The sequence below is a fragment of the Plecotus auritus genome, assembly GCF_963455305.1.
Source record: "Plecotus auritus genome assembly, chromosome: 6".
Classification (NCBI taxonomy): domain Eukaryota; kingdom Metazoa; phylum Chordata; class Mammalia; order Chiroptera; family Vespertilionidae; genus Plecotus; species Plecotus auritus.
Genome location: NC_137773.1, coordinates 84,381,086 through 84,405,238, shown reverse-complemented (window position 1 = coordinate 84,405,238; position 24,153 = coordinate 84,381,086). Strand labels below are relative to the sequence as shown.

The 24,153-nt window shown below is 55.4% G+C and overlaps 3 protein-coding genes across 4 annotated transcripts; all 3 read left to right on the top strand.

Annotated features, from left to right (window-relative positions):
* Positions 1 to 1,135: 1,135 nt before the first annotated feature.
* DOHH (deoxyhypusine hydroxylase) lies at positions 1,136 to 8,358 on the top strand. Of its 2 annotated transcripts, XM_080675874.1 has the most exons (6): positions 1,136 to 1,438; positions 4,089 to 4,407; positions 4,868 to 4,891; positions 5,103 to 5,179; positions 5,754 to 5,994; positions 6,347 to 8,358. In XM_080675874.1, exons 2-6 carry the CDS (start codon positions 4,134 to 4,136, stop codon positions 6,664 to 6,666), a joined length of 936 nt encoding a protein of 311 aa, XP_080532000.1. In that variant the 5' UTR covers positions 1,136 to 1,438; positions 4,089 to 4,133; the 3' UTR covers positions 6,667 to 8,358. The 2 variants fall into 2 exon arrangements, with proteins under 2 accessions (XP_080532000.1, XP_080532001.1); XM_080675875.1 differs by lacking the exon at positions 4,868 to 4,891 and having other exon boundaries at positions 1,142 to 1,438.
* Positions 8,359 to 10,187: 1,829 nt separating this feature from the next.
* On the top strand, positions 10,188 to 10,913 carry SMIM44 (small integral membrane protein 44; the record flags this gene model as incomplete). Its single annotated transcript, XM_080673406.1, has 2 exons — positions 10,188 to 10,488; positions 10,678 to 10,913. The coding sequence occupies 2 exons, from the start codon at positions 10,188 to 10,190 to the stop codon at positions 10,911 to 10,913; spliced, it is 537 nt and encodes a 178-aa protein (XP_080529532.1).
* A 1,266-nt stretch (positions 10,914 to 12,179) lies between these two features.
* On the top strand, positions 12,180 to 14,733 carry SMIM24 (small integral membrane protein 24). The gene is made up of 4 exons (XM_080674327.1): positions 12,180 to 12,481; positions 12,685 to 12,796; positions 13,100 to 13,162; positions 13,799 to 14,733. The coding sequence occupies exons 1-4, from the start codon at positions 12,418 to 12,420 to the stop codon at positions 13,920 to 13,922; spliced, it is 363 nt and encodes a 120-aa protein (XP_080530453.1). The 5' UTR covers positions 12,180 to 12,417; the 3' UTR covers positions 13,923 to 14,733.
* The last annotated feature ends 9,420 nt before the right edge of the window (positions 14,734 to 24,153 follow it).

The window sequence follows — 24,153 nt, the reverse complement described above, 5'->3', positions numbered from 1 at the left end:
GGCCCCCACCCGTGCACCAGGCCTCTATCCTATCTAATAAAAGTAATATGCAGATTGACCATCACTCCAACACACAAGATGGCTGCCCCCATGTGGTCAAAGATCCTGCCCCCATGTGGACACAAGATGGCCACCACAAGATGGCCAGCAAGGGAGGGCAGTTGGGGGGGACCAGGCCTGCAGGGAAAGGCAGTTGGGAGGGACTCAGGTCTGCAGGGGAGAGCAGTTGGGGGGGACCAGGCCTGCAGGGGAGGGCAGTTAGGGGTGACCAGGCCTGCAGGGGAGGGCAGTTGGGGGGGGGAAACCCAGGCCTGCAGGGGAGAGCAGTTGGGGGGGGGGGACCAGGCCTGCAGGGGAGGGCAGTTAGGGGTGACCAGGCCTGCAGGGGAGGGCAGTTAGGGGCAAACAGGCTGGCAGGGGAGCAGTTAGGCATCAATCAGGCTGGCAGGGGGGTGGTTAGGAGGTGATCAGGCTGGCAGGCAGAAGCGGTTAGGGGCAATCAGGAAGGCAGGCAGGCGAGCAGTTGGTAGCCAGCAGTCCTGGATTGTGAGAGGGATGTCCGACTGCCCGTTTAGGCCCGATCCCAACGGGCAGTCAGACATCCCTCGAGGGGTCCCAGATTGGAGAGGGTGCAGGCTGGGCTGAGGGACACGCCCCCCCCACCCCCGTGCACGAATTTTGTGCACCAGGCCTCTATATATATAAAAGCCTAAGCCTAAGCGACCCTTACCACCCATTCATGGTCGATGCTATGACAAGCACTGACCACCAGGGGACAATGCTCAAGGGAGGAGCTGCCCCCTGGTGGTCAGTGCGCCAACTTCCCGCGGCCAGCCAATCTCCCCGGTCCCTCCCCCAGCCGGCGGGCCGGATCCCAGGCCAGGCCGAGGGACCCCCACCCGTACCCGATTTCGTTCACCGGGCCTCTAGTCTTAATAAATCCTTGGATTCCCAGTCTTGGCCAAGCCCTAGAGCTTTGACCACGTTCCCGGAGGCTGCGCATGCTCCGTCGCTAACCACCACTTCTCCCCCCTCCCCCCTACCGCCTCGCCCCAGGTGAATCGGCACAAACCATTTTCAGTTGTGTCTGGTGAGGAGGCTCTACATACTCTCTTCCGGGGACAGGATGGGCGTTGCGCTCCGCCTTCCCTGAGGAATACTCTTAGGTGCTACCTGTTGTGGAAGTGTGAGCTATGGCCCCGGTGCCTACTCGCGCTTCCGGGCGTCCTCTCGCCACGGAGCCTTTGACGGCATTCTCTCCCTTCCAGCGCGGCGTTGGAGCGGTCCCTCCAGGTCACGTGGGCGGCAAGATGGCGGCCCCTGGAGCACGCTGACAGCGTTGCGGCCCGTGAGGCGGCAGCGGCGGCTGCGGGGGAGAACCGGCGGCGAGTTCTGCGTTTCTGGAGCGCGTTCGGGTGATCCGGCGGCGGGGAGCACGGTGCGGGGCCCGGACCTGGCGGGCAGACACGGGGAGGATGCCTCATTGGGCCGGGGGTCCCGGCTCTGGGATTCATTGGCTGGCGGTTTGAGGCACCTCCTCCTGGAGTCCGGCGAGCTCTTCCACCCGGGTTCTGGGACCCTGTCTCCGAGGATCCCTTTGCTGGGGACCCAGCGCGTGTTAGGGGTCCCATGTCAGGCGACTCCTTTCTCGGGGTCCTGGGAGAACCAGTTGGTGAGGGACCCGCTTAGGCAGATCTTGAGGCATCGGGTTCCTAGGAGTCTTCCAAGGAAAGGGATCCTGCGAACAGCCCTGAGGGATCCCGTGTGGGGCGACCCCTGCGGGAAGGGGAAACCTAGTTACTGGAGATCTTTTTGCTGAGAATTCTTGGTATAGAGAGGTCTCTAGGAAGGGAAGGGATTTCGAGGATCCAGGTCTCCTCTTCCTCCATCCCTTACTAATTCACCTTGTCTGTCTCTGAGGCCTTCACAGGGGTGAGCGGATTCCACATTCTGCCTTGGTTGGGGGCTGATTCCCGCAACCCCACGCCTCCCCCTTCCCACCGAAAAATAAATGGGCCTCGGGTGTGAGCCGCGGGCTTCCGGTGGTCGGTGTCTCCTCCCTTGTCCTCCTGAGCGCAGAGGCGGTGTGGGCCTCCTGCGGAGATAGTACCAGCTCAGGTGACTTTGCCTGGTGCTGGAGGAAAGGCTGCTGATGGATGGAGTGCGTGAAGGGAGAGGAGGAAGTGAGGGTGCCAGCGCTTGTGCTGGGGCGCGCGATGAGCGTAACCTCATTCCCAGTGACTGAGGTCCCGTGCCCCTTTGGCCGGTTTTACAGGTGACGGCAGATGCGTACGTGCATACCTTGCTTCCTTGCGTCCCTGGCAGGCAGTGGATGTCCAGTTCATCCGGCAAATACTTACCAAGGCCTGACAGGAGTCCTGGGTCCTGTCTGCCCTTGCCTTGCTGCTGCTCACTCACTCCTGGCGGCTGTGGGTTCTGACTGCCCCTCAGTCAGGAGTCACCCCCCCTTTTTTAAAAAAATATATTTTATTGATATTTTACAGAGAGGAAGAGAGAGGAATAGAGAGCTAGAAACATCAATGAGAGAGAAACATCGATCAGCTGCCTCCTGCACACCTTCCACTGGGGATGTGCCCGCAACCAAGGTACATGCCCTTGACCAGAATCAAAAACGGGACCCTTCAGTCCACAGGCCGACGCTCTATCCACTGAGCCAAACCGGTTTCGGCAGGAGTCACCTCCTTTGATGGTCACCTGTGCTCTAGCAGCTGCACCGCCCTCATGGAGCCGGGGTGGAACCTGCTGCTGCTGCCAGGCTGCTGCTTGTCACGTTTATTACATGGCCTCCAGGTCCTCCTTGGTCTAGAGGAGGAGAGGGGAACCCTCCTTCCAGCCTCAGCCGTGTCGTGTCGTTTCATCTTATTTCATCCATTCAACACAGTGTCTGGTTTAGAGCTCAGTCGCCTGGGTTTGTAACTTTTCCCATTGTTTCTAAGCAAGCCATTAACCTCTCTGTGCTTGCTTCCTCTCCTGTAAATAGTAACAAGCCTAGTCCCTGACTCATCTGGTTATGGTAGGATTGAATGAGCTCATGACTGTAAAGGTCTTAGAAGAGTGTTTGGCGCATACACATGCTCTGTGGATGTCAGCTGCTGCTACTGTTAGGGTGATTCTTACTGAGGGCCTCCTGTGTGCTGGGGGGTACAGCAGGGACAAGAGACGCGATCCCTGCTTTCAGAGTCTCCTAGTCTAGTGAGGCCTCAGAAGGACCACAGTCAGCTAAACCAGTAAACACGCAGTACAGAAGCTACTAGTGGTAAGTGCTGCAAGGAAAGGTAGAACAAGGGGAAAGAAACAGGAGCAGCATGGAAGATTGTGATCAGCGAAGGCTTCTCTGAGGAGGTAACATCTGAGACTCAAGGAAGTGAGAGAGAGAGCAGGGCACTTCAGAGAGAGTTCCCGAGGGAGAGAACAGCTGGAGCAGAGGCCCTGGGGCAGGAATTTGCCTGGTGTGTTGGAGGAACGGGGAGGAGGCCTGTTTGGAATGGAATGAGTGAAGGGAAGGGAGGAAGTGAGGGTGGTAAGGGCACCTAGGGCTTTGGGACTCCCAAGGAGTTTGGAGTAATAAGGCACCATGGGAGGATTTTGCAAGGGAGCCACATGTTCCGCTTATATGCTAAAAGGATTCCTGAATCAGTCACCTGTGCTGTGTAACAAGTTGCACAGTGTTTCTTACGACCTACCCTCCTAAGTCACACTGTCATTTCTTCCATATCCTGTTGTTTACACAGTCAGTCCTATTTACTGTGGGAGGGGCACACTGAGCACAGATACCAAGAGGTGGGGGTCAAGGGGAGCTAAATTGGGGACCAGCTACCACAGTCTCTGGCTCTTGTGTGGAGAGCAGACCGGCAGAGGTAATTGCTGATTATAGGCCAAATACCCAGAGAGGGAAAGTAACCTGGGGAGGTCCACACAGTAAGTAGGTGGGGCCAGAGCCAGACTGGCAACCTAGATATCTAGGCTGGACAGCAGGTAGGAAGCCACTTGGCCAGGTTCTAAATTAAATGAACAAGTCATTGAGCAGAGGACGCCTCTAACCTGGCCTTTTGGTTTTCCGTGGTAAGGTTCTTGTGCCCGAGAGGAGCCTCAGAAGGAAAAAGGCGTGTACCATGGTGACGGAGCAGGAGGTAGAGGCCATTGGGAAGACACTGGGTGACCCCCAGCAGCCCCTGCAGGCCCGTTTCCGGGCACTCTTCACACTTAGAGGGCTTGGCGGCCCAGACGCCATTGCCTGGATCAGCCGGGCCTTCAGTGATGATTCCGTCCTGCTCAAGCACGAGCTGGCCTACTGCTTGGGCCAGATGCAGGATCGCCGAGCCATTCCTGTGCTGGTGGATGTGCTGCGTGACACCCATCAGGAGCCCATGGTGCGCCACGAGGCAGGTGAGTGGTGAGGTGAGGGCATGGGCACCCTTCTGCTTCTCACTCATACACGGTGCAAGCCAGGGCTCAGCACATCTCTGTCAAGGGCAGGTAGTGTTTTCAGTCCTACTGGCAGACAGGCTGTCCCACAACTCAATTCTGCCTTCGTAGCATAAAAGCCACCATAAACCAGAGTCAACAGATGGGTGGGACCACACGGATGATGAGATTTGAATTTCATTTAATTTTCATGTGCCATGGAATATTATCCCTTTGATTAAAAAAGCTTTTTTTAGCCCTGGCTGGTATTCTCAGTGATTAGAACACCATCCTGTGTACCAAAGGGTCATGGGTTCGGGCCAGGGCACATACCCAGGTTGCAGTTTTGATCCCCATTTGGAGCATGTGCATGAGGCAACTGATTGATGTTTCTCACATTGCTGTTTCTCTCTCTCCTCCCTCTCCTTTCCTCTCTCTTTAGAATCAATGAAAAACATATCCTCGGGTGAGGATTAAGAACAAAATTTTTTTTAACTATAAAAGCCATTCTATGTGCATATAAAAACAGAGGGTGGGCTGTAGATTGCCAACCCCTTTTTCATCTGTTCATTTCATTCATTGGACAAACGTTTTTGAGTGCCTGTTGTGAGCTTCCCCTGAGGTGCCTAGGTCCTTTCTACTAATCAACATGAACTCTCTCTCCTGGTTCTTCTTAGGGGAGGCTTTGGGCGCCATCGGGGACCCAGAAGTTCTGGAGATCCTGAAACAGTACTCCACCGACCCTGTTGTTGAGGTAACTCGGACGGGCCCTCCCTCTCCCTGCCCTCACCTGGACCAGCCCCAGACCTGGGTCTGTTTGCCATGGTGACTACTTGACTAGGAATTCTGGAGAGAGGTGGCAGTCAGGATGGGTGCAGGCTGCTCCCAAATTGGGCAAAACTGAACACTCATTTCCATCAAAACTCACCCTGTCCTGGGCCTTGAGTCACTGTGGAGCTGTCCTCACCTCTGGCACCTCCATTGTCCTTCTCTCTCATGGCTACACATCACCTTTAGGATAAAATTACAAGTCCTCACTGTGGTCCACATGCCCATAGTCTGTTCTGACCACCTGTAGTCAGGTCACCTTTGTGGTTAGCTCCCCCTCAGTTCTCCCCTGACAGGTCTGGCAGGTCCTGCCTCAGGGCCTTTGCATTGGCTGTTTCCACCTGACTCCATCTCTCACTTGGTTCTGATGTCACCACCACATTGAGCCGTTCCCTGGCCCTGTCTCCCTTATCACTCCCTAATTACCCCTAGAGAATAGGAAGGGGGCCCCAAGGCCCACCACCATGTCCCCAGGGGCCACCTGCCAACTTTCGCTGCAGGTGGCTGAGACGTGCCAGCTGGCTGTCTGTCGGCTGGAGTGGCTGCAGCAACACAGTGGGGAGCCAGCAACAGCAGGGCCCTACCTCTCCGTGGATCCGGCCCCTCCGGCCAAGGAGCATGATGTGGGGCGGCTACGGGAAGCGCTTCTGGACGAAGCCCTGCCGCTGTTTGACCGATACCGAGCCATGTTCGCCCTTCGAGATGCCGGTGGCGAGGAGGCTGCCCTGGCACTGGCTGAGGGTGAGGAGGGGCCCCTGGGTGAGGCTTAGTGGCTGCATCTGTGACATGGAGCAACTTGTCCTGGGGATGTGTACCCTGGGCCTGTTCCCAGCACTTCCCCACGGTCTTTACACAAATTAACTCCTGCTCAGAGGTGGGTGGGCAATCTTAGAAGCAAGGAGACTTGCCTGAGGTCACCCACCCAGTCAGCAGAATAGACCCTCCGCAACCTGGCTCCAGCATCCTTAATGTCTTCCTGTTATTACTTGTCTCTGCCCCTGGGTGCCCAGCCCCATGTCCCCGCTTGTCCTCAGCTTCTTTGACGGCACTACACAGCCAGTGATTCCTCTGTTCCCTCTGCTTCCTCCCGCAGGCCTTCACTGTGGCAGCGCCCTCTTTCGCCATGAGATCGGCTACGTTCTAGGCCAGCTGCAGCATGAGGCGGCTGTGCCCCAGCTGGCTGCGGCCCTGGCCCAGAGGACTGAGAGCCCCATGGTGCGACATGAGTGCGCTGAGGCCCTGGGAGCCATTGCCCGCCCTACCTGCCTGGCTGCCCTGCGGGCCCACATGGCCGACCCCGAGCGTGTGGTGCGGGAGAGCTGCGAGGTGGCCCTGGACATGTACGAGTATGAGATGGGGCCGGCCTTCCAGTATGCGGATGGGCTGGAGCAGTTGCGCTCACCCTCCTCCTAGAGCTACTGCCCGCCTGGTCCGGGGCCCCTACCCGGAGGACTCAGCATATCAACGGAATTTGTGTGAATCAGATCCTGCTTCCCTGGCTCCTTGAACCTGTTCATTTGGCCAGATCTCAGCAGCTTTTGCATCTTGATTACTCCCAGGACCAGGCTGAGGTCTCTGCTGTCCCTACTGAGGGGCCTAGCACAGGGCTGCAGTGTACTGGGTGGGATGTCAGCATAGGAGGGAGGATTTGGGGGTGGGGGTGCAGGGGTGGGGCTGTGCTCTGGGGATGTTGCATGCCCCAGCTTCTCCAGGAATGAGGGGGTGCAGAGAAAGGCACTGTGGGGAAATCTGTGCCCAGTGGGCCTGGGCAGGGTCTGGGCCTCTAACTCTCCACTCGGAGCCCTGGGTGGGCTGGGCTAGGGACTTGGGCCAAGTGACAAGCAGGCCCCAGGCCACTGCTTAAGTGGAATATTAAATTATTTTTGCCAAGCAATCACTCTGTGTGTTGGGAGGCTGCGGGGCTTACGTTGGCTACTCTGAAGGAACATCTAAGTGGGGGTGGGGGGTCGGGGGGCATTTGGAGAGCTCAGCTCTGTGATCTGCCTGTGCTAGACGTGACCAATGCAGGCCTGTGTCCCTGCTTCACCACCCGTTCCCTGGCAGGATATCTGTCCAGTTAGCCCCCTCCAAGAGGGTCAGGAAACAGCCCTCCAGCCTGCCCCTCCCCAGGCCCTCATGGGGGAATGGGGAAGGGGTTTTGTGGTATGGCTAAGAGCTTGGGCTATGGACTGCCACTCCAGGCCCCCCCCTTCTTCCAGGTGCAGCCTTCAGCAGCCCATTTACCACTCTATAATGAGCCTAACAACCTAGTTTCATATTTACTGCTTTCTATGGGTTAACAACAAACAACCCTGATGCAGGTGGAGGGGATTCCATAGGGCACAACTATGACCCATTTTTACAACAACCTCTTTTCAGCTCACAACTCTTCTGACACCAAATGTGTGAATTTTCCACAGCAAGCAATTTTCCATTTCTCTGCAGACACCAGCTGGGTGTCCTGCAGTTCAGTCCTGACACTAATGACCTGGAATGAGCACAGACGCCACCACTTTAAACGGTCCTCCTGTACTTTTGACCCACCAGGGTTCTCACCACCCCCTGCTCACATTTGAGGACTTGCTAGGAGAGCTCCCAGAACTCAGGAAAGGGCTTTACTTACCCATTTATTGTGAAGGACAGTTGAAGAGACACAGGGCTAGGTCCATAAGGGCCCTGAGCACAGGAGCTTCTGTCCCCTGGAACCGGCACACCTTCTCCTGGCACATGGGAGCTCCCTGAGCCCCTTCATTGTGGGTTTTTATGGAGAGCCATCACTTCGGCACCTTGATGAAATCTCTGCGAGTTGATGCAGGCAGGGTTGGGGGGTAGAGCTGAGTTTCCTCTCCCCCACGGTTGGTTTTCCCCTCCCCACCCATCATTAGCCTAGCTCAGGTATAGTGGGAGGGGTGAATTAAAAAGCACAAAGGGCCCTAACCGGTTTGGCTCAGTGGACAGAGCGTCGGCCTGCAGACTGAAAGGTACTGGGTTCGATTCCGGTCAAGGCACATGCCCGGCTTGCGGGCTCAATCCCCAATGGGGGGTGTGCAGGAGTTAGCCGATCAATGATCCTCATCACTGATGTTTCTATCTCTCCCTCTCCCTCTCTGAAATCAATAAAAAGGTATTTAGGGGTTGGGGGGAAGCACAAAGGTCTGGCTGGTATGGTTCAGAGGTTGAACATTGATCTGTGAACCAGGGGGTCGCAGTTTGATTCCTGGTCAGGCACATGCCTGGGGTGCAGGCTCAATTCCCAGTAGGAGGCGTGCAGGAGACAACCAATCAATGATTCTCATCATTGATGTTTCGATCTCTCCCTCTCCTTTCTTCTCCCTGAAAACAATAAAAATATATTTTTAAAAAAGCATGAAGGGCCGTAGCCCATTTGGTTCAGAGGTTAAAGTGTTAGCCTGTGGACTGAAGAGTCCCGGTTTCTGTTCCGGTCAAGGGCATGTACCTCGGTTGCAGGCTTGATCCCTGGCCCCGGTATCGATGTGTCTCTCTTACATGTTTCTCCTTCTCCCTTCCTATCTCCAAAATCGTTAAAAGGATGCAGCATTCATTAAGAACAAAACACAAAGGGCCCTCTCATCATCACTCAGGAAATGACAGGGTTTTAGGAATTTGATGCCAGGAACCTGGATGAAGATAAATATACGTTTCTTATTATCTCAGAGTCACAGGCACCCCCTCTTCCTGGGACCCTGCATTTGCCAAGCTTCCCTCCCCTTCTCTCCCTCATTGCCTAGGGCTGGCTCGGTGGGTGGAGAGGGCTCACCCCTCTGGGTGGCCTGGTCCACTGTAGGGGATCTAACCTCATCTGTGCTGAGTCCTGTCTCTAGCCGGGGCTCCTCTGAGCTCCACACTCAAGGCCCAGCTGCCCCTCCACATCTCCACTTGATGAAGCACCACAAACCCAGTATGTCCTTACATTTCCTCTTACTACCTCCGAAGTTGCTTCTCCCACCGGAAATGGAAACGCCATCATTCTAGGTGGTCAGCCTAAAAACATTCAGGTGTGACCAATTAAAAACCTCTCTCAGATCTGCACACTTCTCTCCTCCTCTACCTCTACCCAGGTCCAGCCTCATCATCGCCAACCTGTACCAGCTGTTACCCTGGCCCTGGTCGGCCACAGTCGCCAGAAGGCGCCATTGAGCCCCTGAGTCAGGTCTCTTCTCTGCCCACAGTCCTCCAAGGCCCCCCCCTCCCTGGAGAGCCCAAATCCCCTCCAAGGCCCACAAAGCCCCACACAACCTGCCCGGTCCCCTCCCTGCTCTCACCTCCTCTCTCTCTCCTTGCTCACTCCGTTCCAGCCACACGGCCTCCTTACTGTTCCTCCAACACGCCAGGCACAGTGCAGCAACTTTCGCTCAGGCGGTTCTCTCTGCCTAGAACACTTTCCCCCTGGTACTCCCGTGGCTGGTTCCCTTACTCCTCTGAGTCTCTGCTCCAATGTCATCTCAGTATGACCTTGGCAGCCCTATTTTAAACTTTAACTCCCCTCCTAGCAGTACCAGCCCCTCCCCCTCCACTACCACTCTTCATTTTCTCACCCAATACATCATTTACTCTAAGGTTATGTTTTCTCAGTCCATTTTCCCATTTTTTTTTTTTAATATATTAAAAGGGAGGTTTATTCCTCAGTAACGAGCGAGATTCCTTACGGAGGAGGTAGAAACCAGGAAAACAGGGGCGGGAGGAGAAGAAGGAAGGACCCAACTGGACTGCCTCCTGCAGAACAGAAGGAAGAGACAGTCCATTTTCCCACTTTGAATGTCAGCTCCATGAGGGCAGGGATTTTCCCAGGAGAGGGACAGCCTGTGCAAAGACCCTGAGGTAGAGGTGTGCAGGGTAGCAGCAGGTGTGGTTGGAGCTGAGTGAGGGAGGGGGCAGTGGGCAGAAATGATTTGCGATGTGATTCATCCAGGCAGATGGTGGCCAGAGGGAAGCCCCAATCTTCTTACCCAAAGCCCCTTAATACTTCCGCTGCACGGGTCACCTCTGGGCCTCTCCTGCTCCAGGTGGCCGCCATGCCGGGGCTGGTGGATGAGGCGGGGGCTGAGAGCGGGAGCCAGGCCCCACCGCTGTATGAGGAATACCGCCCGCCCCCACTGGATGCCATCCGCCTGCCCAGGTATGTGCTGTACCTGCTGCTGGCTGCGCTCCTGGTGGTGGCTGTGGCCTATGCCATCGTTGGGCATCTCATCAAGGACCTCACCCACGACCTGGCTGGTGAGTCCCAACCCACCATGAGCCTGGCTTAAGGTAGTGCTGGGCCCCTGGGGGGCGGGGTGTCTGAGGGCCTTTCCCAGTTAGGGAGGGTAGGAGGGTGAGTGGGAACTTGGGGAGGCAGAGGGCCTCTATGGGTTGGGGGGCGGGGAGACGGTGGGCAGGGATGTTCCTCACTAGCTCCTGCCACAGACTGGGCCTTTGGCCCAAAGCCAGACCAGGAGGACGTCCCCCGGGAGCTGCGCCCAAGCCTGGAGGGTGAGGATCTGGAGGAGCTAGACCTGCGGCTGGCCCTGGCCTGGCGGGGTGATGAGGACAATGGCGGGGGTGGTGAGGGGGTGCCTGAAGTAGCCCCCGCCCGGGCCCCCCACTGCCCCTCCATCGCCTTCAAGGAACCACCCACCCGAAGCTCCTGGAGGCTGGACTGAGCTGGGCACTGCCCTCGGGCTCAGGGCCCAGGTGCCACCCCCCTTGGTGCCGTACAGACTGGACCTGTGCTCCCGGAGCCCTTTCTCCACTGCTCTGTCCTGTCTTGGCAGAGAACATTCCCTTTCTTGGCTGGCAGGACACTGACTATTTCCACACGCCTGTGCCCCCAGCCTCCCAGAGTTTAACCCCACCCAGCCTCCAACAAGCTGTGGGCAATCTGTAAACCAAGAACGCCAAGAAGATCTTAAAAATAATAATATTAGTAGCCAGCCCTTGCCTAGTGCTTATATGTGCCTGCTATTGTGCTAAATGAGCCATTTCCTTGTATTACCTCATTTAATCCTCTGAGTGAGACTTGGTGCCCCATTTAACAGATGGGGAAATGGAGGCACACAGCCCAGAAATGACTTGTTTGGGGTTCTGCCCCCACTCACTCTTCTGAGCCCTCCTCCCCACCTCATTCCTGGCTCTGCTGCTCTGTTGCCGGATCTGTCTGTGGGGGTCCTGACTCCCCAATTAGCCTGTGACCTGTGACCTGGGGACAGCACCTGAGGCTTCCTTCCCTTCCCAGCCTTGCACGGGACAGACACACAGTAGGAGCTTCATAAGCCACTGGCTGACTAAGGGGGCCTGTTCTAAGGCTGGGTTGCCTGAGCAATGTCACGTGAGTGGCCATCCACACGGTGGTTAGAGTCAGACCTCAGGAAAGTATACAGTGAGCACTCCATAAGTTCATGTGCAATGATGCTGGCATTCTCCAGCCCCCAGCCCTGTGGAGGTCTCTCAAGCCTGAAGAAGGGCCAGCCCCCACTCCCTGGCCCTCCTCCACGTGCCTGGGCTGTGGCTGTCCTGTGGCAGCTGGGGTGGGCCCCCTGCACTCCTGCAGGGCCCTGTATCTAATCAGCCTGGGGGCCAAAGTTGAGAGCCTGGAGCCTGAGTCATCAGCTGCCCAGGGTGCCCTGTTCTCTGGCCACAGGGAGTGGCTGGCTTTGGTGGTGACTAGTGGCACATCACTCATCCCTCCCAGTGCCAGTGGGTTCCCAGGGGTGGGGGAAGCAGGATGAGGCAGAGGAAGCTGGTGGGGAGGGAGACCCAAGCTCTGGCGGTTTCTGCACAACCTCCGTGCTCCTGGCCTCCCTGAGCTTCTCTAAAATGGAGGCGGCAAATTGTGTGAGGTGTTCAGAGAAGGAAACATGACACATAAAAGTGCTGAGCCTGGGGGACCTCAGCCTGGCCCCTGTGGCGTGGAGCCTGGGGGACCTCAGTGCTGGCGGTCCTGGGCGGGCGCAGGGCGCAGGTGCCAGCCGCCCTGGGTTAATTGTTACACCAGGTCCAGAGTCTGCCCTCCTGGAGGGAGGGGGGATGCCAACCAGGTAGGGTGAAGGGAGGGCCTGCCCTGCCCGGACCCACCTGCACCTTATCAGGGGCTGGGCAGGGCCTCGCCCAGCCAAAGAGGACCGTGCTCCTCTGGACTGCGCACTCCCGCTGCGGCTCCTCCGCGCCATGGAGACCCTGAAGACCCTTCTGGTGATCACCACCCTGCTCTTGCCCGCTGAAGCCCAGCAGGGTAGGGGGGCCCACCACTGGGGCGGTGGGTGGGGAGGGGTCGTGGGGATGAGCCTCCCTCCCCAGGCTGGGTCCCTAGCACCTTCCCCTTCTCTGACACCCAGCCCCCATCTGCCTAAGCAACCCGGACTCCCTTCTCCCCGTCACCTTTGGTGGGGCCCTACACTCCCGTCTCTGAGTCCCACCTCCCGCACCTTCCAACAGTCCTGGAGCATCGCCTGAAGCCGTGGCTGAGGGGCCTGGCTGCCGTTGTGGGGTTCCTGTTCATAGTCTTCGTTCTCTTGCTCATCAACCGCGTCTGGTGTGCCAAAGGGAGGTGGGATCATCTGTCCCCCGCACCCCCGCGCCCCCGGAGCCGCCTGTCCCTTTGCCTTTCACCGCCCCTCCCCAAAGTGCTGGGCACCCCTCCCACTTCTTACCCTCTCTGGTCCCTTCCCCCGTCTCTCCATTTCCCTGTTATTCCTTAGACTCCCATCCCACAGACCAGAATAGCCATGCAACCCACCCCTCCTTGCTTCCTGGAGTTCATGAACCCCAACCCCAGGAAGACTGGGGTGAGGCTATCCTCACTTCCCATCCTTTACCCACCCTCACCTCCCTGTCTCCATTTCTCCTAAAGAGCTGAGGACGACGAATCCATGTTCAGAATGGAGACCAACCTGTACCCGAACATGGACCTGAGGTACTGCCTGTGTGAGTGTGTGTGGATGTGTGCGTGGGGGAGTCAGGGAGTCTGTGTAAGCCCCCTTCTGGGGGAAGTGGGTGTGTACAAATGACCTTTTTGTCCTTGAACACCTCAAGCACATTCCTGCCACAGGGCCTTTGCACTTACTGTGTGCTCTAATTGGAACCTCTTTCCCATATCATCTCGCTGGCTCCTCCTCCAGTCCCTGCTCAGATGTCTTCTCCTCACAACAGCCCATCCTGATCACCAGCTTTCCTGACACTGTGTCCCACAGCCATGGGGCCAGGCCTAGGGGGCAAAGGCTTGGAGCAGGAGTGCAGGACCTGAGAGGGGACCAGCCTGGCTGAAAGAGTCTCAGCTGAGCCCAAGATGCGCCATCCACCCATCCACCCATCCACCCATCCACCCATCCATCCTCCCATCTCCCACCTATTCCTCCATGGGACAATTGAGCTTTAGTTTCTGCCTTTGTAAAGTGGAAATAACAAAGTTGCCTCATTAGGCTTTATTTTGAGGATGCAATGAAGACACTTCCTATAAATCACTCATCACAAGGCCTGGCACAGGTAAATTTCCATTAAATAGGAGTGACTCTGTTTCTTATTGCGGTCTGGGGCCTTGGTGTCTCTACAGTAAAGAAGGCAAGAGGGAGAAGGAGAAAAAGGCCAAGAAGGAAGGAGAGAGCAACTTGGGGCTGGAACTGGAGGAGAAAGAGGAGCCCAGATACCAGGAGAAAGCCAAGATCACAGCCATGTGAAGATTTCCTGCCCACCTCCTCCAGGCAGACCCCCAGAGATGCCTCTGTAACAAATGGCCTGGACCTGAAGTTACTGACGTAACTACAGGAATACAGACCCTGAACGAAGAGGCTTGGGACCTGCCTTCCCCCTCACCCCGCAAGAGGTCTCTTTGCCCCTTCCATGTCTCTATGCACCTCCTTTCTGATCTGTCCTGCGTGGTGATTCTTATTGACGTGTGATGAAGAAATCCCCTGCCTCCCACAACCTCATGGCTCCTCTGCTTCCACCCACTGCCTGGTTTCTTTTCCCTCTGCCTGACAGTTCTTGGTTAGAACCTCCTCCCTCAGGACCAGTATGGGCCAGGACTGCCTCTTGGGAACCTGCATTAAATAATTGATCAGAGCCCAGCCAGTGTGGCTCAGTGGTTGAACGTTGACCTATGAACCAAGAGGTCAGGGTTCAATTCCCAGTCAGGGCACATGCCCAGGTTTCGGGCCTGATCCCCAGTGGGGGATGTATAGGAGGCAGCTGATCAATGCTTCTCTCTCATCATCTCTTTCTCCTTCTCTCTTCCTCTCCCTTCCTCTCTGAAGTAAATAAAAATATATTTTAAAAAAGAGAATTGATCAGAGCTGCCCAGCCAGTGTGGGTCTGTGGATTGAGCGTTGCCGATGTACCAAGAGGTCACTAGTTTGATTCCCAGTCGGGGCACATGCCCAGGTTGCAGACTCCGTCCCCAGTAGGGGGTATGAGGCAGCCCATTGATGTTTCTCTCTCACATCACATTGATGTTTTTATCTCTCTCTTCCTTTCCCTTCTCCTCTCTCTAAAAAAATAAATAAAAACATATTTTAAAAAAGAAAAGAATTGATTTGCCCTGGCCCGTTTGGCTCAGTGGATAGATCATCGGCCTGTGGACTGAAGGGTCCTGGGTTTGATCCTGGTCAAGGGCACATACCTCAGTTGCAGGCTCCATCCCAGTCCCTGGTCTGGGTGCATGGGAGAGTAACCAATTGTGTCTCTTTCACATCGATGTTTCTCTCTCTCTCCCTTCTACTCTCTCTAAAAATCAATGGGAAAATATGCTCAGGTGAGGATTAACAACAACAACAACAAATCGACCAGAGCCTTTCAGAAGGGCTTCTGTTGTATCCTGGGACTATTTCCCGCGGGAGAGGCAGCTTTTGGTTTGGGGGCCATGGCCAGGCAGGTAAGGACAATCAGGCTGCACAAATGCCCTGGGCAGAGTAAATGCTTCCCCTGCAATCTTGATTTTAAGCCCCTAAGGCTGGAACTTCCTGGGAAGTTCCTGCTTCCTCCTCCCCCATGTTTTGGGCCACTCTAACCCTGTTTCTGAGAAGTGGGTCTTGGAGGACGCCTCAGGGCCCTGCATTTTCTTGGGATAGAAAAGCATTTTCTCCTCTGTTTCCAGCCTCCCCTTTCTCCTCACTTTCTCTGGGCCCTGGACCTTGCCCTGGATGTCAGCTATTTCTCAGTTAAATATTCTCAATGAGGATCTTGACACAGCACGGCATTTGGAGCTCCGTTCTGGGCCCATAGCTGGGGGTGGTAGGATTCCACCCGAAAGGCTTCTAAGACGCTTCAGGATCCCTACCAGGTGGGCAGGAAAACCATAAAGAAATGAATGAAACAAACACCCTAACACCGTGGTCGGCAAACTGCGGCTCGCGAGCTACATGCAGCTCTTTGGCCCCTTGAGTGTGGCTCTTCCACAAAATACCACGGCCTGGGCGAGTCTATTTTGAAGAAGTGGCGTTAGAAGAAGTTTAAGTTTAAAAAATGTGGCTCTCAAAAGAAATTTCAATCGTTGTACTGTTGATATTTGGCTCTGTTGACTAATGAGTTTGCCGACCACTGCCCTAACAGATGCTTCCACGGAACGCCTAGCATTTTTATTCTCTCTCAGTCCCCATCAGTACCTAATTAGCCCCATTTTCCAGGTGAAAATACTGAGGCTTAGAAAGAGGGGCAGGTCTCCCTGGCTGTTGTTGACAGAGCCATGATGGAAGTATAGGCTGCCCAAAATATGGGAGTTGGCAGGCTGTGGCTAAGGTCAAATTTGGAGGTTTGGGTGCTAGGATGGTGGTGGTGGGGTTTGGGGTGGGGGATATCCTCTCCTTGCTGTGGTTCCCACCTGGGAGAACTGTGTTCCTCTGGAGTGCTGTTGGCCCTGGGGGAGGTGACCTGACCTCTCTGAGTCTCAAGTCGGCTCTTTTTGTTTTGTTATTAATCCTCACCAGAGGGTATTTTTTCCATTGGTTTTTAGAGCGAGTGGAAGGGAGGAGGGAGAAAGAGAGAGAAACATGGATGTGAGAGAGATACATCGATTGGTTGCCTCCCACACAAGCCCTGACCAGCCTGCAACCGAGGTACATGCCCTTGACCAGAACTGAACCCAGGAGTTGAACCCAGGACCTTTCAGTCCATGGGCCAATGCTCTATCCACTCAGCCAAACCGGCTAGGCTCAAGGTGGCTCTTTTGCAATGTGAAAACAAGAGTTCTGACCATCAGTCTGACCATCAGGCTTGAAGGAAGCATCGGGGCTTAAGGGCCATTGCAAGGCCTGGCACATAGTAGGTTCACAGAAGATGAGTTCCCCACCTTTCCTGAGCCTCCCCCTCCCATGGCTTTGACTGTGGGGAATGAGGGGGTCAGGGTGAACTTCAGGGAGACAGGGTGCTGGGATGCTTGGGCCCCTCCACAGGGAACCTGGAACCCAAGGAAGGGGGCCCCACCTCCCACTTCCTGTGGCACTGGCCACACCCTTCCCTGGGGTGCCCTGGGCAGTCTACTTCCTCCAGCCAGGGCTGCACCCCAGAATCCGCTGGACAGGAGCAAGAACAGACAGACCAGGATGGACAGGTTCTGGACGACCCCCCGGTGACCCTCCCTTCAGGCAGCTCTTGGTCCCGGTCTGAAGGCAGATTCGGCCTTGGGGGTCAGGGAGGGGGAAGAAGAAGGGGAGAACCCCAACCTGGCGGCCAGGCTGCTGACCTGCGCTGCTCCCATCCGCAGTGTCCTAGGAGCCTTGGTTGATGGGGCCGTGGCTGCACAGGCCTGTTCTTCCTCATCTTTGTCCTCACTGGGGTCTACCCCATTCATTTGGTGCAGCCAATCTCATGACAGGCAGGCCCCATCCTCTCCAAGCCCCGCCCTCCATAGCCTTCTCCTCTCCACCCCCTTAAAACCCTTCTCCTCTTTGCTGCCTCGCAGGAGGCAGGAGAGGGTCCCAGGGGTAATTAATTCTTTGATTCAGAATCCATGGGGGCCTCACATAATCTTGCTGACTTCCCTCCTGACTACCTACCTGCCAAACAAGGTGGCTTCGCCACAGAGAGCCCATCCCTATATGGACTTCAGATGGGATCTGTGACGTCTTTATCACCTCCCCTCTGACCCCATTCATTTATGCATCCACCTATTCTCATCCACTTACCCATCCATCCATCCATCCACTTCTCCAACCCTCTCTCCTTCCAGCCATCCATTATCCCTCCCTCCCTCCCTCCCTCCCTCCCTCCCTTCCTCCCTCCCTCTCTCTCTCCCTCCCTTCCACCCTTCATCACCCATTCCTGTCTGTCCATCTCTCTGTGTCCGTCCGTCCATCCATCCATCCATCCATCCATCCATCCATCCATCCATCCATCCATCATTCGTCCATTCACCATTCACCCATCCATATACCTTTCCACTGTCCACACGCCCATCCATTCACCCATCCGCTCATTCACTCATTTGCGTGTGCACACATAAATTGGTCCATCCCCCATGTCTCTGCCCATCCACTCACACAGTTTTGAGATCCAGGAAGCCAGAGGGACCAGATATGGGCTCATGGAGCTCAAGCCTGGGTTCCAGCATTTCCTTCCTTTTCAAATTGGGCAAATGTCCTCACCTGCCTGAGCCTCGGCATCCCCCCCTGGACCATGGCAACAACAAGGGTGCAGGACGCAGTTCCTGAGAATTGTGAGGCCTGGGACAGTGAGTGCTTATTAAATTGGGTTATCTGGGCCCTCTTGTCTCCACAGCAATAAAAAGAAGGAAGAGGAGACTGAGAAAGGAGGAGGAGGGTGGAGTGGGCGACTGGGGGTGGGAGCTGACGGAGGAAGAAGAGCCTCCAAACGGCAAGAATGGCGAACTCCTCTTCAGGAAGGCTTCCCACTCGCCTCCACCAGGCAGCGCCCAGGGTTGCTCCAATACCTGCTCTGCACCCTGTAAGCAAAGACCTGGTTCTGGCACCAGCAAAATGACTCATTCAGGGGCGAGTGTCCCTGAATGAAGAGGGCCTGGACCCACCCCAATTCCCTCCTGGAGGGCTCTTTGCACGTTCCCTGGGCATTACATACTCCCTTCCCAAGGTTGGTCTCCACCTGGTAATTTTTCTCAAGCTCGGAGGGTACCCCTGGACCAAGAGCTCCCCACATCCCTGAGTCCCCCGCCATCTCCTGTCTCGCCCCAGTCTGCATTGCAGGAATCTTTTTCACCCACTGCTTGGCTTCTGATTTCTGCTGCCCTTTGAATTTCCTGAGAGAAGCCAGCTCTTCCTCCTGTCCTGCTACCCCCAAGACCTTTTGGGGTCCTGCTCCCACGAGTTCATAGGAATCATTTGGCTCCCAGCCCCTCTCCTGGCCTCGTTTGCATCTCTGCTGCATAGGAGCGGTCCAAGCCCCCTTTTCACCGGCAAAAGGGAAGGTGGGGAGAAGCTGCCAATGGTTCTGCCTGTCTTTGCATGACCCAGGGCAGAGCCAACCCTCCTCCTCCTGTAATCTTGCTTTTGCTATTCCTGAACATGAACTTTGAGCAGGCTCAGCACGGGGACTGTTTCCTGGGAGATGAAGGCCCCTCCCACCACTCGCTGTTTCAGGGCGCTGTCCTGGAAGCTGTGACACTCAGGAGCTGAGGTTTGGGGGTGCACATCATCATCACCTCACTCTTCCTGTGCTGCACTCATGGTGTTGTGGGGCCCCAGGCAACTAATGTAACCTCTCTGTGCCTAAGTGCCCTGCCCTGTTGAAGGGGAGGAAAATAACTAGAACCATCATACATTTCCATGAGGATTAAATGAAATACTGTCTACAAAACTCCTGAGCACAGAACCCAGAACCCAAAAGGTGCTACTAAATGTCAGTTTTCTGTTACGCTGCAATGGTAGCAATGGGGCAGGTGAGTGACACTTCCCTCTCAGACTAGGGGAATTCTGAAGGTCAGAGGGTGTTTTCTTATTTTGTTTTTTAAAATCCTACCTTAGGATATGCTTTAAAGATTTGAGAGAGAGAGAGGGAGAGAGAGAGAGAGAGAGAGAGAGAGAGAGAGAGAGAGAGAATGAGAGAGGGAGGGAGGTGAGAGAGAAACATGGCTCTTGCATGTGCCCTGATCCATCCACCCAGGTATGTGCCCTGAATTGGAATCAAACCAGCCAGTGACCTTTCAGCCACTCTGACCCACACCCGCCAGGGCCAGAGGGTGTGCTTTCTGACTGCAGCTCTGGGAATGTAGGAATTTTCTGTCTCCCGAATCCTCTGTGCACAGTCTGGGGGTTCCCAGGGGATGGGGTGCTGGGGAGGGAGGGGTAAGAAGAGGGGCTGTCTGGACTCCTCCCTTTCTGCAGGTGGCAGAACTTTCCCACTAAGGGCCATCTGGAAATTTGGGGGGGGGGGATTTTTTAGGTTGTCACAAGTCTGCCTCCCTTTTATGGTATTTAGTGGGGACCCAGGGATGGTAAAAAGCCTGCAGTGCTGCAATAGCCCCCCAAAGCCAATAACTGCTCCATTCTAGGGGCCAATGGTTGAAAACCACTGAGACTTCCCTTGAGATTAAATGCCAGAATGAGGTCCCCAGCCAACCCCCTGAGACCTGCAACCCAACTAAGCCCTCTTTAGCTGAGCTCCCACGCCAGATGAGTCCCCCCAAAAGAAGCTCCTGCAAATGCACCATTTCCATTGCGGGGAGGAGCTGGACTGTGGGGAGGAGCTGGACTGTGGGGATGGGGATGGCGGTTTCTGGGTCCAGGTCCTCAGTCTGACCACAAGGGGGTGCCAGAACCTCACTGCTGAGGGCAGGAGCAACCCAGCATCCTAGGGCTGGAGAGGGGTGGGGCCATCAGGCACACAGGTGGGAAGGGCCTGGACTCCGAGCTCCCCAAACCTGCCATCAAAGCAGGTCTCTACCTCTCAGCATTGCTGAAATTTGGGGTTGGATTGTCCTCTGTGGGGGGCTTTCCTGGGCACTGTGTGGTGTTGAGCAAAAGCCTGGCCTCCCACCCTCTCAGTGTCAGTAGCTTTCCCATTATAACCACAGATGTCCCCAGACATGGTGAAATGTCCCCTGGGGACATCTGATCTAAAGGTCTCAGGACACCTGCCGCTCACCCAAAGTATTGGGGTCCCTGTTTCCGGGGGCCACTTACCCTGCCCCTCCAGCCTCTTCCCTTCACTTTGGCACGGAACACAGAACAGTTCGCAGTGAACACAGAAAGGACCAAAGACAGCCAGAAAGAGTCGAAGCATAGCTTTTTTAATTTTTATACATTTTTTCTTTTTTTTTTGCCTTTTATTGAATCTTTTATGGAACCCCCCCGTTTTTCTTTTTCTTTTTTTTTTTTTGCATAGGGAAACAAACAAACAAAATAATAACAGCCAGAATCACTTTCTGTAAATGGTACTTAGGCGCATCTGCAAAACCGAAATGAATGCGTAATATACAAGGTTATGATTGGAGTATGATGAGGGAGCAGGGTGGGTGAGCCAGAGGAGGGAGAAGGCTGGGCTCAAGTCTGCCCAGATGTCCCCTTGTCCCCCATCCAGTCCCCACACTGGGGAGGAGGAGGAGCAGATCCAGCCAGAACCTCTCCCCCATGAGCACGGGGGTGTGTGTATGTTATCCGGTATGTGCGGCAAGCAGAAAGCAAGAAACAGAGTAAACTATCCTGGTAATATCAGTAAAATACAAAATGAGAAAAAAAAAAAAAAACCCTCAAAAGATATCTCGAAAGAAAAAGAAAGTGAACAGCAACACCACTAAAAATTTTAAGGATGGATGGATGGATGACTGGATGGAAGGAAGGGAGGGAGGGAGGAGGGTAAGGAGGGAGGAAGGAAATTCAGAGGAAAATGGGTCTCTCTCTCCCTCCTCTCTGTCCCCCCCATGCTGTGTGCTCTGTCCCTTGCTTGGACACTCTGCTTGTCCTTCCCCCATGTGGGGTCCTGGGAGGTGGGAGGCCAGGAAACTGGGGGCAAGGGTCAGGACCCCTGGACGTGAAGGGGCTTTGGTTTTGGGGGGCCTGGCTGGGACCCAAGATAGGAAGATCAACAGATAGAAGTGTTAATGCACCTTGCCAGTGGGCTTGGGGGTTCCCAACTGAAGGGGGGCTGGGGAAGCTCCCGTCCCTTTCTGGAAGGTCCCCTTCTAGCCAGGAGGTGTGAATGGAGGGCTGTAGCAGGGGTGTGTGTGTGACTTCCCTCCCCTCCGGGAGCCCTTTATTCCTGTTAGATCCCGACTCCTGTTTTCAGAGGACCACACCCCCCCTCCCCTCCCGGGGCCGGGAGAACTCCAAAGCCACACCAGCAGACGTGTGAGGCACTGCTTGGGAAAACTCTGTTTTGGTATCACTGGCAACAAGTCCTGCTGGGATCGCTTTGGGTCTGTCTCCCTGTCTTGCTGGGGGCAGGGGTGGGGTGGGCCTCCAGGGCCACTTCAGACCCCACACACTCTGAAATGCTTAGGAATGGGTGGAGGGGGAGGCCATGTCAGCTTGGAGGTGGGACTCTTAGAAAGTGTCCAAAGGTGCAGAAATGGGGGAAAATGAGAGGATGTGGAAGAAGCTGGATTTGAGGGTGGATCTCTGAAACCCTCCCCCAACACCCTCTAGAAAGAAAAAATCAGGGTCTGAGAGAGAGAATCCAGGCCAAAATAAAAAGTAGCCACCGTCTAATCTGTATTATAAGAAAAAAATGCATATGCTAGTATATATGCCTACACTGAAGGTCAAAGTACCATCGGAGAAGCGGGAGTGAGGGTGCTGTGTGCTGCCGCTCCCACGGGGCTGGAAGGCTGCTTCTGGCCCAGGGTCCTGCTAACTGGCTATTGTCCACTCAAGTCTGCCTGCCCCGGGAACACGCCGTCTCTGGGGACAGACAGAAGGTTCTGGAGCAGAGAGTGGGTCCGTGGGGCTGAGGCTGGATGCCTGCTGCTCGGGGAGCTGCAGCAGCCCCCGGAGTCTCCTTTGGGGTCCCTTTCGGGTCGGATTGTCTAGCTCAGGGTGGGGCTCGGGGCTTGGCCACGGAGGACTCCACTCCCCGTTTCCGGTCTGCTAGGGCCAGGTCTTCCCACATCTCCCTCACCCGGGTCTAGTAGGTGTCTGGTGCCCCAAACCAAGAGGGGCGGGGAAATTTCATACATTTGGGAGGCTTCCCTCTTCTTTTCCACCACATGAGCTGGACCCCAGGGTCAGGGTGGGGGGCTTCGCATGGGTGGGGATGAGTGGTGGGTGGCATGGGCTTGGGAGGGGATGGGGTTTGAGAAGATGTCAGTTTCATAAATGTAAAAAAATACACACAAAAAAACAACCCAACAAAGGCCGCCATCCCCGCCTTGGGGCATAAACCCAAGCTGCAGAGGTGGGTCAGGGGTCTTGTTCCTAATATTTCTGCCTTATGCTGCCTGCAAGGAGCGGCCTGGGCATTCTGCCCAAAGGCCGCCATCCCCGCCTTGGGGCATAAACCCAAGCTGCAGAGGTGGGTCAGGGGTCTTGTTCCTAATATTTCTGCCTTATGCTGCCTGCAAGGAGCGGCCTGGGCATTCTGCCCAACGGGGACCCTGTATCTTTTCCAAGAAATGGGAACAAACGGCTCCCAGATAACACACTGGCTGGGAAGGAATTGCCTACAGTACCCAGCAATGGTGCCGACAGGGCAAGATCACAAGCCCGGGGGCCGGAAGGATGGCGCTGTGGGGTGCAGTCCACGGAGGGACAAAATGGCTCCAGCAAAGCCCTTGCAAAGGGGGTGGGGGTGGGAATAAAAACAGAAATCAGACACATGAAAACTGACACACACAGCCGTGGTTTCTCTGGCCAAGTGACAGCTCTTGAGGGCACTGTCATGATTGGCCGAGGCCAGGCCTGGGTTCTCCCTGCTCCCTGGGGCTTGCTGAGGTGTCTTTTGGGAAGAAAAGATGGGGTTAGCATATGATGGCTGATGAAAGCTAGGACCTTTCTACAAAGTCCCATCCTGCTCTGGAGACAATTCTAAAGTCCAAGGGGCAGCAGGCAAATAAGTGGACATCGTCCAACTGGTGTGTCCCCGTAGGAGATGCCTGTGGGGGCCCAGATGGGCCTGAGGTTGGAGAATCCAGCCCTTTGGTCCTCCCCGCTGGGACACCCCGCTCACTGCTACCATCTCACCTTCGACTGAGTTAAGGTAGAGGAAACTGGAACTTAAAAAAAAGGAGGAAATGAGAAAATAAAAAACAAGGAAAAGACAACAGCATGGCCAGCCATCTGGACAGAGGACTACGTTGGGGTGTCCCCCTGGCTGCCCCTGACCCCAAGGCCTCTCTAACGGGGCCTCTGATGGCTGGGCTAGACCTACAGGTACAGACAGACAGATATTGCATATATCAAGTTTGGTTTTTGTTTTTTTGTTTCAAACCAGATACCCTCCTTAGTCACAGCTGGAAGACGTAGTACTGGGTGTTGTGGGGGGACAAGGAGAGGGCAGGAAGGAACTGACACCCAAGGCTGGTGTCCAGGAATGGGGGTCAAGTGGGTCCTTTGGCAAGAAGGAGGGGGGTACACAAGGGAAGAGAGGGAGCCTCTTTGGGGGTGGGAGAGCAATTTGACCCTGAGCCAGAGGAACGCCAGCCTGCATGAGAGGTGGGATGGGGAGTCTGGCTGTCGGCAGGGTGGCCACCCCATGGGGGTACAGCCTGGGTCATGCATGCATGCGTGGCGTCTGGGGGACTAGCCGGTGGCCCAAGAACCAGGGCACACTCCTGAGGTCTGTCTGCTGCTGTGGGTGGGGGCTTCAGAAATGACCCCTTGGAGCATAGGGGTGGGGCTGGGGTTGGCGGAGCACCAGGGAGCACCCCCAATGCAGCAGGAGCCATGGAGACAGCCCAGGGCAGGTGGGGCGTGGGCAGTGGGGCGGATCATGGGGCAGTTGCTCTGTGGATTGCTTTTTAGCATGTAATTTTTTTTTAAAGTTCTTATTTTTGTTTTTTTTACAAAT

Bases quoted from the DNA above. Each gene is read 5' to 3' on its own strand.
- DOHH (XM_080675874.1), top strand. From the start codon at position 4,134: ATGGTGACGGAGCAGGAGGTAGAGGCCATTGGGAAGACACTGGGTGAC. The intron at 4,408-4,867 runs GTGAGTGGTGAG...CTCTCTCTTTAG, and splicing joins CATGGTGCGCCACGAGGCAG to AATCAATGAAAAACATATCC. The intron at 5,180-5,753 runs GTAACTCGGACG...CTTTCGCTGCAG, and splicing joins CCACCGACCCTGTTGTTGAG to GTGGCTGAGACGTGCCAGCT.
- SMIM24 (XM_080674327.1), top strand. From the start codon at position 12,418: ATGGAGACCCTGAAGACCCTTCTGGTGATCACCACCCTGCTCTTGCCC. The intron at 12,797-13,099 runs GTGGGATCATCT...TTTCTCCTAAAG, and splicing joins GTCTGGTGTGCCAAAGGGAG to AGCTGAGGACGACGAATCCA. The intron at 13,163-13,798 runs GTACTGCCTGTG...GTGTCTCTACAG, and splicing joins TACCCGAACATGGACCTGAG to TAAAGAAGGCAAGAGGGAGA.